Source organism: Caretta caretta, chromosome 1 (genome assembly GCF_965140235.1).
Source record: "Caretta caretta isolate rCarCar2 chromosome 1, rCarCar1.hap1, whole genome shotgun sequence".
Taxonomy (NCBI): Eukaryota; Metazoa; Chordata; order Testudines; family Cheloniidae; genus Caretta; species Caretta caretta.
Window position 1 is genome coordinate 140,706,342 of NC_134206.1, and position 21,262 is coordinate 140,727,603.

The window sequence follows — 21,262 nt, forward strand, 5'->3', positions numbered from 1 at the left end:
TGCCCTGAACATGTCCCAAACGAGAATAGCAGGTTTCTTGAAAAGTGCTCCTGATCTCTTATTCCACACTTTTTCCAGCCAAATCAGTAGTCCTACTTTCATCCATCCATCCCTTTTTGTGTGCATGTACGATGACACCAGCAGGAAATTTCATGTTTTTAGGCAAGGTCTATTAATAAATATTAGAGAAGCATTCAGATATTCTGGTGATGGCAGCTATGTGAACCACACAGAGACACAAGTAGGGGGGAGGGATAGCTCAGTGGTTTGAGCATTGGCCTGCTAAACCCAGGGTTGTGAGCTCAATCCTTGAGGGGGCCATTTAGGGATCTGGGGCAAAAATTGGGGATTGATCCTGCTTTGAGCAGGGGGTTGGACCAGATGACTTCCTAAGGTCCCTTCCAACCCTGATATTCTATGATTCTATGAAACGTCATGCAGATCTGCAGCACCGCTCTTTTAGTATTCCTTTCAAGCCAATCAAGTCCACTAAACAAAGCCTTTGCAACTTTAAAAGGCTGCAGAATTGACATCAATAAATGGGTCAGCAAACTTTGGCTCCCGGCCTGTCAGGGTAAGCCACTGGCAGGTCAGGACGTTTTGTTTACCTGGAGTGTCTGCAGGCATGGAGCCCCTCAGCTCCCTGTAGCCGCAGTTTGCTGTTCCCAGCCAATGAGAGTGGCAAACTGTGGCCACAAGGAGCTGAGGGGCTCCATGCCTGCAGACGCTCCAGGTAAACAAAACAACAATGTATTAGATATTCAATTCAATGATTCCATAGAGTTTAAAATCATCAAATTTTGGTGTAGACCCATTTATAAGCAGAATCCCACTCTTTGATGTGTCACTTTTTTACCAAAAATATTCGGCTTATGAATGAGTATATACGGTAACTTCTTCTTCAAGTAGTGTTCCTATGGGTGCTCCACTGTAGGTGATTCCAGAGCAGTATCCCCAGTGGAGGGCTGGGACTTCAGAGTCAGGTCAGTTACAGATGTCAGCACTGTGGAACCGAAGATGGCATGGGAGGCAGAGTCCCCAGTGATCGCATAATGTTGTGTGCAGGAGTGGATTGACACCCATGTCGCCGCTCTGCAGATCTCTGAGACAAGCACATTCTTGAAGAAGGTGAGGGATGAGGAGATTGACCTTGTGGAGCGTGTACGAACAGTATCTAGAGGGGTCATATTGTGAACTTGGTAACATTGTCTGATACAAATGAGACCATCTTGGAGAGTCTTCGGGCTGATATTGCTGAGCCCTTGGATCTTTCCGCAAGAGAGAGGAAAAGCCTGGGGGAGTCTCTGAAGGCCCTCATCCTGTCCAGAAAAGAGTAAATCATGACCCCTTGGGAGTGTAACTGGACGGCCACCACTGAGAGAACCTTGGAAAATACTCTTGGGGCTCATGATAGCCTGAATGGGAGTACCATGTAGTGGTAGTGCTCTTGTCCCAGAATGACTCTCAGAAATCATCTGAGAGTCGGTAGGAGTGAGATATGAAAGTAGGTGTCCTGAAGGCCAAGGGCTGAAAAACAGTCTCCCTGTTCCAACACTGAAATTACAGGTGCTCAAGTGACCATCTTGAATTTTTGAGCCTTGACAAACTTGTTGAGAGCTCTGAGGTCTAGTATTGGTCTCCAACCTCCCTTCCACTTGGGTATTATGAAGTAAGAGTAGAACCCTTTGCCTCAAAGATGTTGAGGTACTGGTTCTATGGTTCCTAACTGGAGGAGATGATCTATCTCTTGTCGTAGCAAACGCTTGTGAGAAGCGTCCCTGAAGGAGAATGGGGAAGGGTATTGTGAAGGGGGCAGGAAAGCAAAATGGATAGAGTACCCATTAATCCAATATTATGCACTCCCAGGTGCCGCAGAACACTGCCAGTTGGTGGCCAATGGGTGGGTAGTGGTGGCCGGTTGTAGCAGTTGTGGGGAGCGGTCTAATGGCACCTTGTCCAACACCTCAAAATGGATGTTTGGATGTGGATGGCTGGGATAAGAAAGATTGTGGGTCAGATTGTTTATGTCTTGAAAATTTATTTTTTTTCTCTGGGTCTCATAGTAACTTTGAGCTGGGTATTGGAAAGTGCATGGCTTGTGATGGGCTGCAGACTAAATTTTCTTTTCTGTCCTGGTGTGTAGATGCTTAGCAAATGGAGAGTGGCCTGAGAATCCTTCAAGGTGTGAAGAAAGGCATCGGTCTTTTCCGCAAAGAGCTTAGCGCCCTCAAGGGGAAGAACTTCAATGGTTGACTGTACCTCCTTCAGGAAGCCCAACAGATGGAGCCAAGAGGTACACTGCATCACTACCACAATGAAGATGGAGCTGGCCACAGCGAGGGCAGATTGTAGCGTTGTCTTTGCTACTAGCAGACCCTCCTGAATTATGGCCTAAAATTGGTCGCGATGCAACATAGGCATCTGTTCAATAAAATCATTCAGTTCTGAATAGTTTACATAATCATATTTTGCCATGAGGGCTTGGTAATTGGCAATTCAAAACTGAAGCATAGGTGAGGAGTACACCTTTCTCCCAAAAAGGTCCAGTCCCTACCATAGGAAGTGGATCTCATCTGGTGTTAATGGCCATGAGAATTTAAAGCACCCACCACGATGGAGTTAGGTGAGAGGTGAGAGAAGAGGAATTCTGTCACTCTTGCTGGGACATAATACTTTTTGTCTGCCAGCTTGCAGGTCAGTGCAACCGATGCTGGGGTCTGCCATACGGTTTTCACAGGGTCAAGGAGAGTCTCATTAATAGGGAGGGCAACTTTTGAGGAGGAAGATGAATGGAGGATGTCAAGAAGGTTGTGGTGTGTGTCCTTGACTTGTTCCAGTGGTATCTGGAGAGAATCTGGCACTCTTTTGTGAGATCCTGGAAGAGGCAAAAGTCATCTGCCAGGGACAGTGGGGGAGGCATGACAGCCTTATCTGAGGAGGAGGAGGATATGGCCTTTGAGGCCGCCTCTTCCTCGACATCACCCTCACACTCCTGTAGGTTTTCTCCTGGAGGTTCTGAAGCCCTGGATACCATGGCCAGGGGAGCACCTCTCCGAGGTTCTCAGGTGGGACTAGAAGCCTGAGAGGTATGGGGGCAGTATGCAGCCCAGAGGTCTCAGTGTCACCATTGGGGCAGTGGTGGTATAGAGCCCAGTGGTGGTACCCAAGGATGCCCATACCAGGATGACGGAGGTGGGGTCATATGAGGATATGCCTGGGGGCACTGTTGGTATCAGGCACCCTAGGGAGCCTGGGAGGAGTACTGAGATACCCCCTCCTTTGGTTCTCTATCCAAGTCCTCACTAGAGAGCAGGGGAGCATGGCAGGGCACTGGGGAAGACTCCTGTGCCGGACAAAGACTCAGTGTGGAAGTCCTGGTACTGAGGAGAGGAGACTTCAACATATCCATATATGCAGGTCACTCGATGGGGACAACCAGCTCGGTGCCACTGACGGTGCCAGGAAGAATGAAATTCTTGCCCACACTGGATGCCGGATGGGGCATCGGTACCGATGAGGCATTGCGTACTGGTAGCACCTTCGAGTGCTTGCTCCTCCTTCTCCCTCAGTGCTGTTGACTCGGTGCCTGTGCCCACTGGGTCTATAGGCATGTCAACAGTACCTGCCGCTGTAGACTTTGTTGAGCCATGAGTACCAGGTTTGATCTACCTCGGTGCCAATGGTACCGAGGATACCAAACATGCCAGGGATCATTTAGGGCTAGCTCATGGCTCACTGCGGGGACTTCCTGCTCTCTTTTTTAATATATGAGAGGGATCAGCACCTAATTTCTTCACACCATAGCGCTTGGATGTTGAGGGCTGTGGGGAAGACTCATGTCTGCCTGGTGACTCTTGGCATGGGTCCAGAGAAGGTCTGAGGGCCTCCTCCATGAATATAATCTTCAGCCTCAGCTCTCTGTCCTTGCGGGACCAAGGTCTAAGCTGCTGGCAGAGAGCACACTTTTGAGGGATGTGTCCTTCCCCGAGGCAACAAACACACCGTGAGTACATGTTTGCGATGGGGATAGCCTCGTTGCATGAGAGGCGCTTCTTGAAGCCCAGAGAACTGGGCATACCCTGTGTGTGGGGGGGAAGGGCCCCCAATGAGAAAGGACAGGAAGAAAAAAAAACAAATAAAAAATCTATCTATAGATCTATTTAGAGAAAATAAGAGAAAATAAAAGACACTAGAATAACTACTACCAAAAACTAAGATTTAGGCTACAAAGGTCGAAATAATAGTCATTAACAGACTGCTAATAGCTCTGTCTCTAGCCAGTGGCGGTTGAGAAGGAAGTGAGGGGGGGTTAGCCCGTGCATGCTGACTAGCCTTGTGGCGCAGCACAAGGAGAGAACGCATATGCGGGCCCAACGGACATTTCCACCAAAGTTCTCCGATCAGCAGTGTAGGGACGCATCTACAGTGGAGTACCCATAGGGACACTACTCAAAGAAGAAACCCTTGTCTCAGCAGGGCATAGCCTCATCTTGTTGACATGTACTGACCATGACATGTTCAGGTATATACTGACCAGCTCCCATGGGGTCATCATCCTCTTACCCAGCTTGACTTGTGTTTAAATATGATTATAAATATTAATAAATTGTGTTTAAATATGATTAAACTTCCTAATGAAGAGAGCCCTCAAAGGAATAAGAAGGAACATCAGAAGGTAACCAGCTAGTGGGAAGTTCATCACTGGCAATCAAACAGATAGATAAATTGGGGTGGGATGAAAGGGAACTTACAATGGAGAGCTGGATAAGACAAGACAATATGATGATCTCTCTCTTGACCTGCTATTGATTGACAAATACCCAGTTTAGGTACATCTACACTAAAAATGAAAGTGTTATTGCAGCGTGGGTAGGCCTAACTGTGCTAACTTTAATGTCGGTAGTGCGGGTAACAATCATGGGGTCACAGACCCTGACATGGGTCAGCAACCCAGCAGGCTTCTACTGGGGCACCAACGCCTGTGCCACCAGTTCCTCGCTACCACTGTACCCATGCCAGCTAGATTAAAGATAGAGTGGGTATGCCAATTCATACTGCAATCACATCTTCATTTGCCAAGTAGATGTACCCTGAGGGAGGAACACAAGAAACAAAAGTGCTAATTATCAGAAGAACAAATACTATATTTCGATAGGATTGGTGAAAATAAGTCGTCAGAGGAATGTCACTCACAAAGATGGACAGTTCATAAGTATTATAAGTGAGGCCCTGTTCTACCAAAACCAGAGTTTTTTTAAAAATCCAAAAGGTTGTTTTTTCGGGGTGGAGGGAGGGTTTTTAAAACAAACACAACATTGCTTTTTATACCAATTCTGAAACATCGTAAACCTGGGCTCTTTTAGCAAATGTTGAAATCACAACAAATTCTTTTTCTTAGTTTCCACAGGCTTAAAGGTTGGATTTAAAAATTAAAAAACAAATACACTTCTTTTTTTCATAGATGAAAAAGAAAAAAATAATTTACTTTAAAACCACAATACAACCTGATTTAGCTTGAAACTAAAATAATACAGTGGTCCAAATTCAAGAAAATATCAAACAAACAGGCAATAAACAAGAACAATAAACAAGGGTAAAACCCACTTGAAAAGAGTATCTTCCTTACTTTCACGTCAATAATATACCTGGATATCTCGATAAGAAAGAAGCAGGTTTATAACAATGTCAGAAGTCAGGACTTCGGTATTATCCAGACGGAGCTTAATCCTGGCCAGCTCCTTTGCTAGTTCATCTCCTTGATACTTGTCTCTAGCTTTTCTAATATCATTCAACAGCGTTTCCTTACAATGTGCGCTAAAGAAATAAAAATGGAGATAAAGTGTTAGAATTTTCTAAATGGAGGTTTGGTTACAACATTAAAACAGCACTAATATTTCTTTATCCAAATGAGGTTTAAGTTAACTATTCCTTTCAGTTTACACTTTTAAGAAATATTTTATATGAGCATTATTAAATTACAAGTTCTAATTTTTTTAAATTATTATTTAACAGGCCTAGTAAAGTAGAGGAACGGTGCCCAAAATAAACAAATTAATCTACACATTTATCCTGAAGAAAGCAGAAAGTGGCATGCTAAACAAAGAGACTACAGTAATTTAAAATAAAATCCCTCATCTTTATATCTAATGGAGACGAGCAGCTCTTATTAAATAAACCAACCAGAGCCATCCATTATCTGACTAGCTGTAGTTCACAAAACATAATACATACTATTACACAGGAGGCATGCAAAAGCCACAGTAACAACAGTCATGTATTTTTTCACTAAAAATCAGTTTATATTGCAGTGTAGGAATGTTAAAAAAAATAAATGCAGTCTATTTAAAACTTGTAGCGAGCAATTACTAAGCCCAGGGCTTATTAATTAATATCCAGATCCTAACAGGTACTGAGCACATATAACTGCTTTTCTTGTCCAAGAGGAGTTACAAGTGCTCAGATCCTAAATCCTAAATATAGAAGAGGAAATTCAGCTTTCTCTTAATATCCACTAATATGGCGATACTAATAGCCATAGAATAAATCACTTGCAAGGTATTCTCATGAGATAATGCAGTGAGGGTCTGAAGAAATGGCCAATGGAAGGCTTTTTCATTTTATTTATTTTACTGTCACTGCAAACTCATGTCTAATTTGTTGCACACTATCTCTCCTAGTTCTCATGCACTGTTTCCAGGTTTATGTTAATCAGTTCTTCTTGCATTAATAAGAGCGGACATAGGTGATTTGAAAATTGTACCCTAAGTCACCTAAGTGACTTAGAAGCCTGAGTCCCATTTTCAAAAGTGACATAGGCACCTATGTATCTCATTAAAACTTATCTTTTGTCTCTTGTCTCTACTGTATATCTTCACATCTATCTACCGCCACTCTTACTAACTCTACAACTGTACAATTAACTCTTTAAAGCTTTTTAGGAGAGAGATTGTATAAAAGGCACCACATAAGCAAAAGCTTTATTGACTGCATCACATTACCCCTCATCTTTACCTTCCCCCTTCATATTAATATGCTTGTAAATGGCAGGGTCAGAAATAGAGGAGCAAAAGAATAATTTTACAATCAGTTACTTTAAAATTAATACAAAAATACATCACAAGTTCTAGGGCACTGTAGGAACTAAGTGTAGCAGCTGTCACAAACAAAAATGCACCAACTTAAACCTGAGCTCCACTGATAACACTGAATGAAGGCAACTCTGTTCAACAGTATGGCTGAAGTTCAGCAACACTGAAATTGACTGCTGGGCAGAGACCATCTTTTTGTTCTGTTTGTTCCTTCACAGCCTTGCATAATGGGGTCCTGGACCATGATTACGGCTCCTAGCTGCTACAGTAATTCAAATAATAAATAATAGCAGCAGCATAGGATAGTTACTGATCATTGCACATTGCACAGTTTCAAACGATGCTGAGTTTGGATCCAAATTGAGTTTGCCTCTGACTGTGCTACAACCGGACAACAAGCACAGTTGAAAAGTGATAATGATCATGTAGTTTACCCAGCGCATGGAATCTATGCCATAAGCCGGGAGCTTTCTTGTCACTATAGCAACAGAAATTACACAACATTTTGACCGAGGAAGGGAATGTGAAAAGTGCAGAAGAGGTACAACGGGCATCAAGATGGGTCTGTAAACAGGAGTCACCATGGGACAGCTGAGGCCCAGAGCAGCATTCTACAATTACTATGCAATTCAACTGTTAAAAAGGTTCCACTCAGACACTAGTCTGTGTGACCACAGTTAATACCATATTGTATGCACACACTTAGTTGGTGCTAAGAAAAGATGGTCTTTGGCTTCAAGACTTACAAAGAAGCTGAGGTATGTCTCTCTCATTACACCACTATGCACTATATTTTATGTTTTCTTCTCTATACCCTCTCTTTTCCAGGGGCTGTGTCCGCAGTTCTGATTCTGCTGACTGGTATTTTGGATAGTAAATGCAATCCGCTGCTGTCATAAGATGGTTAGTTTACTACAACAGCTGCATGACAGCAATATAGTTTAGATTACATTAAGGTATTTCTTTTAACACAGGGTTAAACATGTTGAACACTGAACCTTGGTGGGGTTTCTGAAACCCCTTGCAGCATAGGAAAAAATATCCATGGGCAGGAAGTGTAAACGTGGCAAGATTACCATGACGTAATGTGAATGTCCTTCAGAAGACAGATAAACCTGTCCATCAGTGGAACACAGAGAGGACCCAGGATGTTGTCCCAGTTAGGCTGCATGTACTCAGAGGCTCTCCGCAGGGCATCACTTTCACAGCAAAAATAATCAGCACCAGGTGTTACAATGTATGGAATAAAATAGTAATTCCCACTGGAAGCCTAGAAGGAAAAGCAAACACATTCAGATAGCAAACAGAAGCACTGCACAGTCAAACTGGATGGAGTGATCTCATTCTGAATCTTTTGACTAATTCCTTAAGAGCAAATAATGGGCAGCTAAGTTTGCACAAGTGTTCACTAAATTTGCATGCCTCCACTTTTTGGATGCTCAGCTTGAGACACTTTGGGCCTGACTTTCAGACATGCCAAGGACCACAGCTCTTATTGACTTCAGTAGGAGTTGCTTTCTTGAGGGAAGACTTAAGTCTTTATGTAAATATATGCTTAATTGGAAATCCAGGTTTTTTTTAAAAACACCCAAGTTTACTGTACACTATACATTTTTGTTTAAAAAGCAGCAACCCTCAGGATGTCATGGTGGTGTCACCAGAGCTTTAGAATTTAAATAACAAAACTCATTTTTTAAATTACCTTATTTTTATTTAACTGAAATTTTTAATTAAATATTCTGAATATGGGTAAGACAAATTGTATAGCGTGACAGCTGTCACAATATTGTCACTGTTATTCAGTAGATCAGTCCAATGACAACATAATAAGAGGGGACTGGCAGTAGCATCCTTATAACTGAAAAGACACTTCATATATATATATATAATGTTAATATAAATATATATATACATTTATATATATGTAACACTTCAGCAGATTTTTGATCTGACCCATACTGAGAATGAACTACAGAAGGAAGCAGTTGCTGGGAAGCAGTCCCTGTAGTCAAAGAAGGATAAAGGATTAGCTCCTGTTGGAGGAAGCAGGTAGAAGGCTCTCTGTAGAGGAGGGGAGGGGAGAGGAGAGGAGAGAGAGAGATGGAAGTAACAACGACAAGAGGGCCATACTTAATATTTTAAGATCCAGACACCTTACTGCATTCCAGAACAAGAGGCCCAGCTCAGTATCGCCAACCCCAAGCATTCAAAAATTATGACTCAGGCTCCCCAAAATCAGGAGGTTTTAAATAATAATCAAACATTCTGTTTGCTTTCTGGTTTTTGAGACTTCAGGGTTCCTATTTGCAACCTATTTATCCCCTAAAACCATGAGGGCTGAAAAAACTTACTTTAAAAAAAAAGGGGGCAGGGGAGCTGAGATTCATGACTCCAGGAGCTGTGGCTTTAAAAACCCGATCAAATATTGTGAGACTTGAAGAAAACAACAAGTGTTGGCAAAATGAACTTCAGTGAGACTCCTCACGTATGGGAGGAATATACACATTACTAAGGGTGAAGGAATCAGGCACTAGACCTGAAGAGAAACAAGTTAGGAAAACTGTTGCCCTTTGTGACCAGGTGCGCAGATCTCATCCCCCGGCCCAGCAAGGAATAGGGTTAACCCTTATGCTGCCTTCCCAGCCCACCCCACAGAAGGGCCTTAGCTGTTTGCAATCAGTGCAGATGCACTTAGAAAGAGGCATGTGGCTGCCAGGCAGGGCTATATAAAGCAGTGCTCTCAGCTGAGTCTGAGAGATGCCATAGACTGGGAAAGACTTTGTGTGGACTGCTCCACGGACTTGCAGAAAGACAGCCGCCTGCAGTAGACTGGCATCTTCTGTGAAAGAGGGGAGACTAGCACAGGCCTGGAAAGGAAGGACTAAGAAGCCCTGATACAAGAGTGGAGAGCTGAACATATTTTGTTGTATACCAATAAACCAGTCACTAGAAGGGGAGATTTTTCATTTGGAACCCTCATTTCAGGCATGTGGTTACCCCAAAGGCAGAGAAAGAGGAAGTAACTGAGGCACAGTGACCTGTTTGCCCCTCTATTTGAGTTCATTATGATTCAGAACTATAAAAGATCCATCATTTCTCATAAAAACAATACCACATTCCTATTGACTGTACTTGAACTAAATGTCATCACACAATACAGTATTCACATTTCTAACACTGTGATCATCGGTCGCACTGCTGTCTTTATTTTCTACCACCTGCCTCCCCAAAACTAGCTAAATAAATCAAGCTCAACTCATGCACGCAGCATGTCAAGTTGCTCAGTGCACATTTTGCAAAAAATTAGTTTTGTTTTTTTTCTATTATTTTTAAGGTAGTCTTTGGCCTGGAACACTGTGACCTCGTGAGAAAGCAAGTCTGCTCCCACCCCTCAAACCTATAAAGACAAACACTGTAGGTCAATAATACTCCTTGTGTATGAATGTTTGAAATTTAAAACTAACAATCCATGAGCTGTTAGTTCTGGGGGAGAAGATTAAGATCAGCTTTGATAGTTCATATAATTTTCTTATGACTACAATTTGTAATAGTAATGAAAACTGTAGTTATTTGCTGGGAGAAGGAAAACTTTAAATTTCACAACTAACCTTCAGAGATGTTTCTCAAAAAGTTACCTATGTGGAATAGTGCAACACACCTGTTTGGACAACATTTAAACCATTTTATTCACATTCCCTGCCTCCTCGTGGATGTTTGTACCCCACATAAGTTTCCACAAATTTTCATCCACAATGCAGAAGCACATATTTTTATGCGGAAATTAAGGCCTATCTGTATTTAAACACATTACCTTATGTGAAGAGTTCTAGAGGTACAAGCAGTGGGACTTGAGCTGAAAATTTAGCCCCATAAGTTTGTGATACACAGCCACATTATCAGTTCATTCAGCTGCCAGCGTAAGCCATCAGTGTTATAAAAAAACAGGCAGGCTACCTCCTGGCAGAAGTAACCTTGAATATTTAAGGGATGCCCATCAACGCCTAGTATTTCTGTGCTATCTCATGACTAATGATCAACAGTTTCCCGACTCTTCTCTTTCCTGTTTAACATATGCACGCAATAAATAAAATCCAAACACCCCACACAGTACAATATGTGGACTGAAATATCTAAAAGATTCCATCGAATCTTCACTACTTAGGAACAATTCTGTTTATCTACTTCCTTTTTATTGTTTTCATTATGACCCACAGGCGTCTGAAAATAACATCTTTATTCTTTAGGAAGTCTCTGCTCTAGTTGCCTATTCCTCACCTAAAGAAAACTCTCTGACTTATCAAAATTAGCCACTGTGGAAAATTATTGTAATGTCACAAAGAAATTACTGATATTCTAGGTGAGAAATAAGCAGCGGATGACCTCTTAAGCAACTTATGTACTATTGCCAACCCCAAGTGTTAATAAATTGTCAGCCAGGCTCCCCAAAATTTTGTGATTGGCTTAGATTATTATGACAGAATTGGAGCTGCTCTCTAATAATTTAGGAATAATATATGTTGATCTGGTTATCACAATGTTTACTGTATGAATATACTGGTTTAGTTTAACAGGAGGCTGTAAGAAAAAAAGCAGAATGTGAAAAGAATGGCTGAAGATAAGCCATTCCTCAGCAAACTCTTGAGGGTTGTTAAGTGACAATGTCCAAACTTTTAGCCTTGAAGAGTTTACCTCTTGCCCAGCTAGCCTGCAAAAAGTAGTTTTGACCAGAAGGGCCAAACCTCAAGAATACAGAAGAACAAAGGAGTATAGCAGGGTTTTAAAGGTCTCTCTCTCTCTCTCAAGAGAAGGAATAGGTGTTTGTGAGCAACAGACAGACATACCCATTGGGGGGTCTGAAAAGTTAGGCCTACCTAGGCTACCATCTGGGGTTAGAAAGATAGACATGTGTATAGACTGTTTTTTGTTTTAAAATCTTGGCCTCTAAATGCTTTGTTCCTACCGTTAAAATTAAACAATACTTTCATTTAAGAAGCTGCCTGGTCACTGGTCACAGTCTCCCAAAGGGAAGAACTGCTGACTCACGCTCTGTCATGCCAGCTCCCATTAAGGGAAGTAAATGGGAGCTGGCTAGAGAAAACCTGCAGCTAATTGGTGAGTGGGAGACAGCTGCCTACCCAATTAGCCTGGGGCTACACAAAAGGCTGGGCAGGAGGAGCAAGGGAGTAGAAGTAGCGTGATAGCTCTTCCTGCCTGGGTGAAGACAATAGAACCCAAGCTGTATATGGTGAAATGATGGTGGGAGCACAACCTGCAAATAAACAACACCAGTGATTACTGAGCCCCAGGGTCTCCAAGTGACTTTGTCAGCACAGCCCTGCAGTGCTCTGCTACATACCCAAACTCAGTTGCAGCTACCGAGTAAGCGTGACACAGACATGCCCAGGCAGGTATATTACCCCTGTGTCTGACCATCTTCTCAATATTTCACTGAAGGGGGTCATGTGTGGTATCTGCTGAGAGCTAAGAACTAGCTGAATGTCATGATTATTGCAATGTGTTTGTATGGGAAACCATTTTAGAGTTATGAAACATGTAGGCTATGGTGTTCCAAAATGGTTGAAAGTGAAACTTGCCACTTGAGATGGAGGAGTCTCAGACCTGACTCAATCAACAATGAGACCAAGGGACACCCATGGAGCCAGCCCAAGCCCTGGACTTACTGTCTGGACCAGATGCAGGCCTGAGCGTTTACCAAAACAAAAGAACCCCCAAGAAAAGTCTCTGGTTAGGGGACCACTTGGCTCAGACACAACAGTCCAGTCTGTCTAAGGGAAGAAGAAGAAAGGGCAAAGGTGTTATTCATTATGGGAGGAGCACTGTGCCAGTAGGAGTGTCTCATGAAAGGTGGAACCCAGCTTTCTGGACTGGACAAGTGCTGCAAGGACGGACCACTGGATGAGAAATACTGTCCTGTCTAGGAAGGTAACTTGTTAATAAGTATAGGCTATAGATTGCAGTTTGTTTTTCTTTTACCTGTAACATTATGTTTCCAAACCCTTTTACTTTTATTTTGCATCTTTCTCTCAAGCTCTGTTAAACAAGCTTAAATTTGCTTTACTGTAGACACGTATAGACACCTTGTCCTAAGTAGAGTGTTGAACTGAGGAGAAACCGGTGAACTGAGATGCACTGCTTCCATGGAGGCAGCAGATCCGTGTAAACCGTGGGTGTCCACAAGACAAGAAATTGTGCACTCGAGTGTAGTAAAGTGGGGTGTGTACATTGCTAGCCTGCACTGGGAAAGAGTGGGCTTGTGGAGCCTGGATTGGAGCACTTGTGTTGCCAAGAGGGAGGGTGGTGGGCAGAGATGAGGCTTGCTCCTGCTGTAAGCAGGTGGCAGCGATTAACCCAGGACACCTCTGTTATAGTGACACTTTTCTTTATTAAGTACAGGTGACACCCAGGGCACACATGCCATTGTATTCAAAGTGGTAGCTTGAGGAACTACAATAGTTTGACTTTATTTTGTTTCTATAGAATATATATTAAATCCAGACTCAAACTCAGGTAATACGCTTATACGACCTAAGGGAAACATTCCACCTTGACAAACAGTATCCTGATCCTGTAACTAGATGCATGAGTGCACGGGTCCACTTGCATGGAGTCCGTTGCAGGATTGGAACCTAAACTGGTGACACATCCAATCAGGAAAGATTTAGTTTTAAACTCTGATTACTCTCATTTTTGCTACCAGAAGAGCAATGATGAATGACTTACATTACATAGCCCCTTTACTGCAAATGACCCCATGACACTTGATAAGCTATAGTACCGATCAAATGCCCATTGAAGTAAATGGGAATTTTTCCTCTATGGGGCCAATGTTCTCTCTTTCATCACAGGAGCGGTCCTACGAATTTTAATAGAATTACTTGCATTTGTAACATGAGCAGGAAATTGCCCTCTATGGAGCATATAATCATCATTTCACCAGTCAGTGAAATGCAGAAGTTGTTTAGTAGAGAGGAAGTGAAGAGCAGCAAGATGTTTTAGGAAGAGCAAGGGACAAAATTATATAATAGCTTTATTGTGCAAAGTATTTTTATGAGATCTAATTTGTATTTAAATATATTGCAAAATAAGCGGTAGTGGCCTAAAATTGGACATTACGAAAGAAATTTCTTAGCAGTTAGAACAATCAGGAATTTCAACTACCAAAACTAGTGTTTCCCATACTATCACGAGAGGTATTCAAGAAAACACTCAATAAAGAAAGTAGAAGGAATAACAAAGAGAAATCAAGTGCTCATGAACTAGATGATTCCAGCCCTATGATATATAGATTTTATTCATGCAGGTGAACACTTCACTGCCATTCATAAGTAAGTGCTCACTAGTGTAAGAGCTACACAACCTGATCCTGGAGCCATATTCTACGATTGTTCCACCAACTGGAACTCCTATTGGCATCAGTGAGAGTACATTGTAAATGTCTAAAGGAAACAGTCTTGTGAATCTAACTTTTTTGCCACATGTGCAGCAAATGCAAGTGCTGTTACACAGTGATTCAAACAGGACCAATATCTGCCTGCTAAACTTATCGTTCTGCTTGTGCAAGATAAATAAAATTAATGCCTGCACAAGACTGTATAGCAACATCTAGATAATCTAAAGTTATTAGCTATCGGAATTAGTTTGAAATATTTCTAATCTAAAATACAAGCAAAATAAGTATTTGCAGTTAGAAATGATACATTTTAATAACTTTAAGTTATTAAGGAATCAGTACAGAATTTGTATTCAGTTAATAGTATAAATGTACTATAAGGAAATAATTTTTTGCACTTATATACTGATTTAAGAAATAATTCTTAGTATTTATACATCAATTTTTTCATAGCACTTTAAAAACATGATAGAAATTAAAATTTCTTATTTCAATTGGGGTATGTGGGTGGCCTTCCAGAATATAACTAAAAACAATCTAAACAAAGACAATTCAGCTCAAGAAGGAGATATCAGAATCAGTTAAATGAACCCCCAAATACACTTAACAACAACAAGAAGAAGTTTTACAATCTTTTCCTGGAAGGATGCCATTGCTATATTTTGGCATAATGTGGGCGTATCTTCACTGAAGAACAAAAAGGTGTGTTATTCACTAACTCGCTCAGGTTAGATAACTAGAATTAAAATCCTAATGGAGACTAGGCAGCCACAGTCATCACTTGCAGCGGTGTTGGAACAATGTGTATAGTGGGGGTGCTGAGAGCCACTGAACCAAACTGTAAACCCTGTACATGATGGAAACCACTTCAAAGCCAGGAGTTCCAGCACCTATGACCACATGAGTTAGCAAACAAGTTAAAGTCTACAGGGAACCTGGGTTTAATAGTAGCGGCTCACTACTGTTAAAGTCATAGTTGCCGGCCTTGTCTTCACTAGGTTAAGGATTAAGACCTTTCCAAAGCTACATGACCTCAACAACATTGACTCTCCCTCCCATATTCTCAAATATGTGCCTTGGGACAGTCAGTAATTCCAAACCAACTAATCTCTATTGACATAAAGGAATCAAGATGAAAACATGCCCCCTTCCCTCCCCAGTGAACTAGTCCTCTATTATATAAGGATTTCAGAATCAAACAAAAGTATTTGAAGCTCGTTCACTGGTTAACAGACATCCAGTGCATATTACAGGACTCCATGAATCTATGCTACTGCATTCTGCCAGAGTTACAAACTATAAGTGGTTTTCAAAGGTAGCCCTCAATAGAGCACCTTTCATACCATACCAAATAAATTACTGAAATTTAAAAAATTGTCTTTACAGATAAAGACAGACTTTGCCACTGCAATCTCTATCTCTAGAAGAAAAGGTCACAATTTCAAAAGATTTTGCAGGGAGGCAGGTGGGAGAGAGCTATATCTGACCATCATCAGTGAAACATGGGTTTCCATGTTCAGCTCCCAGTAAAAAACAAAACAAAAAAAGAGTCCCCATATAAAGGGCCTATCAATCCACAGTCATCAACAAATACGGCAATTTCTAAATAAACAAGATCATTCAAAAGCCTTCCCCCATCTAACAAGCAACACTTTCATTCTTTTCCAAGTACAGCATGAACTAGCTGCCTCATCAATTTAGGCCATGCACCAGAACAGCACCTTGCAGGAATCAGTGATCAAAAGAGATGGTAATAAAGAACCATTTTATTTATAGTTTTTGGAGTCAAAGGGGAAGAAGATATCTATTACTGGAAGTTAAACATCTTTTAAGATATCCACAGATAAACTGCAAATAAGATTGGTGTAAAAAGACTTCCTCTAAAACACCGCTAACATTAAACGTATAGCCTGATATCGAAGAGAGTGACAGGTCATTTCAAACTCAATGAAAGATTCAGTTCTCGGTTTCTTTTTGGATGAAAAGCTTGCAGAGTTTGAAGAGTCTGTTCAAAATGCTATTCCTAAGACAATCTTCCAGGCCTTTTTTGGTCCCTCCCCTCATTATCCATTGCAACAAATACAAGATTGCCTTCAAGGTCTTTCACAGTTAAGCTCCATCCTACCTATCCCTCTCTATTATCTTATCAGCCTTCCTCTTTGCTCTGCCAATGATGAAAGTCTCAGCCATCATCTGCTTGTCTGTTTCTCCAACAAGCAGCTTCATCCCTTCTTCCATGTTATCCCTTTCGTGTAGGGCTCTATTTCCAAATTCATGGTCCAAATTCCACTAATTCACGGTCCATTTTGGTCAATTTCATGGTCATAGGATTTTTAAAATAGTAAATTTCATGATTTCAGCTATTAAAATCTGAAATTTCATGGTGTTGTAATTGTCGGGATCCTGACCCAAAAAGGAGTTGTGGGGGAGTTGCAAGGTTATTGGAAGGGAGGTGGGCAGCTGGAAAGCGGCACCTGCTGGCCAGGAGCCCAGCTCTGAAGGCAGAGCCGCTGCCAGCAGCAGCACAGAAGTGAGGATGGCATGGTAGGGTATTAGATTTCAGAGTAGCAGCCGTGTTAGTCTGTATCCGCAAAAAGAATAGGTGTACTTGTGGCACCTTAGAGGTTAACAAATTTATTAGAGCATAAGCTTTCGTGGGCTTCATCGGATCCATAGAATGGAACATATAGTAAGAAGAGATATATATATATACACACACACACACAGAGAAGGTGGAAGTTGCCATACAAAGAGGCTAATTAATTAAGATGCGCTATTATCAGCAGGAGAAAAAAAAACTTTTGTAGCGATAATCAAGATGGCCCATTTAGACAGTTGACAAGAAGGAGTGAGGTTACTTAACATGGGGAAATAGATTCAATATGTGTAATGACCCAGCCACTCCCTGTCTCTATTCAAACCCAAGTTAATGGTATCTAGTTTGCATACGAATTCAAGCTCAGCAGTTTCTCGTTGGAGTCTGTTTTTGAAGCTTTTCTGTTGCAAAATTGCCACCCTTAAGTCTTTTACTGAGTGGCCAGAGAGGTTGAAGTGTTCTCCTACCGATTTTTGAATGTTATGATTCCTGATGTCGGATTTGTGTCCATTTATTCTTTTGCGTACAGACTGTCCGGTTTGACCAATGTACATGGCAGAGGGGCATTACTGGCACATGATGGCATATATCAGATTGGTAGATGTGCAGGTGAACAAGCCCCTGACGGCATGGCTAATGTGATTAGGTCCTATGATGGTGTCACTTGAATAAATATGTGGACAGAGTTGGCATTGGGCTTTGTTGCAAGGATAGGTTCCTGGGCTAGTGTTTTTGTTGTATTGTTACTAGAGAGTATTTGCTTCAAGTTGGGGAGCTGTCTGTAAGCGAGGACTGGTCTGTCTCCCAAGATCTGTGAGAGGGAGGGATCATTTTTCAGGATAGGTTGTAGATCTTTGATGATGCGCTAGAGAGGTTTTAGTTGGGGGCTGAAGGTGACACAAGCGGTCCATTTCCTGGACACTACTGTACTAATAAGCTATGGTTACATAACCACCACCCTATACCAGAAACCTACTGACCACTATCCTTACCGACATGCCTCCAGCTTCCATCCAGGACACACCACACAATCCATTGTCTACAGCCAAGCTCCAAGATACAACCGCATTTGCTCCAATCCCTCAGACAGAGACAAACACCTACAAGATCTCTATCATGCATTCTTAAAACTACAATACCCACCTGCTGAAGTGAAAAAACAGATTGACAGAGCCAGAAGAGTACCCAGAAGTCACCTACTACAGGACAGCCCAACAAAGAAAATAATAGAACGCCACTAGCTGTCACCTTCAGCCCCTACCTAAAACCTCTCCAGCAAACTAGATACCATTAACTTGGGTTTGAATAGAGACTGGAAGTGGCTGGGTCATTACACATATTGAATCTATTTCCCCATGTTAAGTAACCTCACTCCTTCTTGTCAACTATCTAAATGGGCCATCTTGATTATCACTACAAAAGCTTTTTTTTTTCTCCTGCTGATAATAGCTCATCTTAATTAATTAGCCTCTTACAGTTTGTATGGTAACTTCCAACTTATCTGTGTGTGTGTGTGTGTGTATATATCTTACTATATGTTCCATTCTATGCATCCAATGAAGTGAGCTGTAGCTCACGAAAGCTTAGGCTCTAATAAATTTGTTAGTCTCTAAGGCGCCACAAGGACTCCTGTTCTTTTTGGTAGGTTATTGCCACCCTTACTTCTGTGCTGCTGCTTGCAGAGCTGGGCCCTCAGTCAGCAGCCGCCACGCTCCGGCCGCCCAGCTCTGATGGCAGCAGCACAGAAGTAAGGGTGGCAGGGGATGGTATTGTCACCCTTACTTCTTCACTGCTGCTGGCAGGACACTGCCTTCAGAGCTGGGCACCCGGCCAACAGCTGCCACTCTCCGGCTGCCCAGCTCTGAAGGCAGCACAGAAGTAAAGGTGGCAACACCTTGAACCCCCTGCAACTCCTTTTTGGGTCAGGACCCCCAATTTGAGAGAAACTGGTTTCCCCTATGAAATCTGTATAGCATATGGTAAAAACACACACAAGACCAGATTTCACTGGGGGAGACCAAATGTCATTGTCTGTGACGCGTTTTTCATGGCGTAAATTTGGTAGGACCCTACTTAGGTGTAAATCACTGCTCCATAAAACACGTGCAAGACCATGACTTTACCTCCTTCGTACTCACTTCTATTCAGCACTGGGCAAAGCATAGGAACATTAGGCCCATGCTTCAGGGCATCAGCTCCTGAAGTCATGTACTTACATCAGAATCTCAGCTTTTGTTGAAAAATAAACTAAGAAGTTTCTAGCCCTTCTAGCAGGGGCGGTGGGGGTGAGGGAAGCTTGAAAACAAGACCTGAGTATAACTAACGCACTGATGATCCCATAAGTCTGCAGTAAGCCTGGACCAATAGCTCAGAGAGGTTTTAACACCTAACTTGGCTGTTATCTCCAAGACCTCATGATCTCAGGGAGAGGACTCAATGTGGCAGGAGGAGAGGAGTGCAGCAGTCCTGACCCATCCTCCCACTCAGATACACCCTGGCTGTTACAGTAAGTACTGGAGGGGTCTCTCCTCTCAATTCTGTTCCTCCAGGGAGGGAGGGAACCCTTTGGTGTTCCTGGAGTTGAGGAGATGTGCGCTGGTGTGCATAGGACCTCTGATTTCCCTACTTCTACTGTGATGCCTAGAGCATACTATTGGCTGATAGTGGTTAGGCAGGCTGCAATTTAAGACTACGGCTACTGATCTGCTTATATATCACCATTATTAAAAAAAATTCTACAAATTGTGCACACAGCTAGTCTATGAAAAAATATGCTTATATTATGGTTATCCCATTCTCCCTCCTCCCATTTGTATGTTTCACCAACCTATCATGACTTGTCTTAAGCTAGCATTGTAAACTCTTAGGGAAAGCGAATGCTTTCTACTAGGTGTCTGTACTGTGCTAACTGCAATAATGGGTCCTTGGAGCTAGGTGAGGATAACATCAGTGAGTAGCAAACTTGTACATATACCATCAACTTTAAAATAATTGCTCAGTCCCTCCACACAGAGTAATTATACCACCCCCACCTTCCCCCCAAACACCTTAAATTACTTTTATTTTGAAATCAGAGTATCCCACATGGGGTGTTATACTGGCATAGTTATAGTGGTAGAATTATGCCACTAGAGCTATGCGAGTTGAGATCCCTGTATAGATAAGTCCTAAGAGTATTTAAGATAACATGTAAAAGACTCTCATAATATGGTTTAATCTATAAAACTGGACAACAAAGAACAAACCCAATTGATTAGAAGAATTTGGATGCTTCTAAACACATTGCCTGTCTGAACACACTCAGCGAGTTCAATTAATCAGTTGTCTTAAGGATCAAGAAAATTTTCAACAACGCAGAAAAATATGACGGGCTGGAAACTACAGAAAATTGTTGTGTGGGACTGATTTCCCAGCAAAATTAGAGTACTTTATATGTAGTAATTCATTTTAAAAGTCTGAATGTAAATATATTTTTTGAAAATGCAGGGTTTGTGTTCTATTAAAAAAGAATCCTTATGCTACAGGATATAATTTCCAAACAACATCTATTCCAAGATAACAATTGCCTGAAAAATAAGATCCAGCCCAGTATTATTTTTAAAATATTCTTAAATAAATACAATTGTAAAGGCACAGTAATAAAATAATTCTAAAATTACTTTAATTCAGCCAGAAAGCAGAATAGAAAATAATACATACTTTGCCTATCACATAACCACTGTGGTACTCAGGAGGCACGTGGACCTGAAGAAAAGCTTTGTGGTTGGCAACTGCAGCCTGCTCCAAATTGAAATGGAACAGCATGGAAAAATAAAGAACGTGGAAGTATACAAATAATAAAAAAAGGCAGACAAACATAGGACACATGGAGAGAGAAATTATTAGAAAGAGATACAACAGAAGATGAAAACACGCATACAGCAAGTTTATATATAATCTTTAAGATCAAGGAAGTTTGCAGAAATCACAGTATAACTACAATACAAGTTTGTCAGCATATGTTCTTGCTTTATAGCTGACATGCATTCAGTGAAGTTTTATATACAATCACTAGTTAGATTATTACATGAATACTGTAATTAACTACATACAACATATATATAATGGAGGTAAACCAGTGTGTGTCTATTAAAACTTTACCTTTTGCATTTCTAGAACTCTTTGCTT

General features: G+C 41.6%; 1 protein-coding gene across 4 annotated transcripts in view; it reads right to left on the reverse strand.

Annotated features, from left to right (window-relative positions):
* The window catches only part of MAP3K15 (mitogen-activated protein kinase kinase kinase 15), a 139,480-nt gene that overhangs the window by 72,733 nt on the left and 45,485 nt on the right, over nucleotides 1-21,262 (reverse strand). For 2 of the 4 annotated variants that reach the window (XM_075131757.1, XM_048862490.2), the window contains 3 exons: nucleotides 20,795-20,872; nucleotides 8,165-8,358; nucleotides 5,646-5,814 (listed from right to left, as the gene is read on the reverse strand). In XM_075131757.1, the coding sequence (XP_074987858.1) occupies nucleotides 5,646-5,814; nucleotides 8,165-8,358; nucleotides 20,795-20,872 (441 nt within the window). The remainder of the gene's footprint in view (nucleotides 1-5,645; nucleotides 5,815-8,164; nucleotides 8,359-20,794; nucleotides 20,873-21,262) is intronic. The other 2 variants (XM_075131772.1, XM_048862500.2) reach the window with 1 other exon arrangement.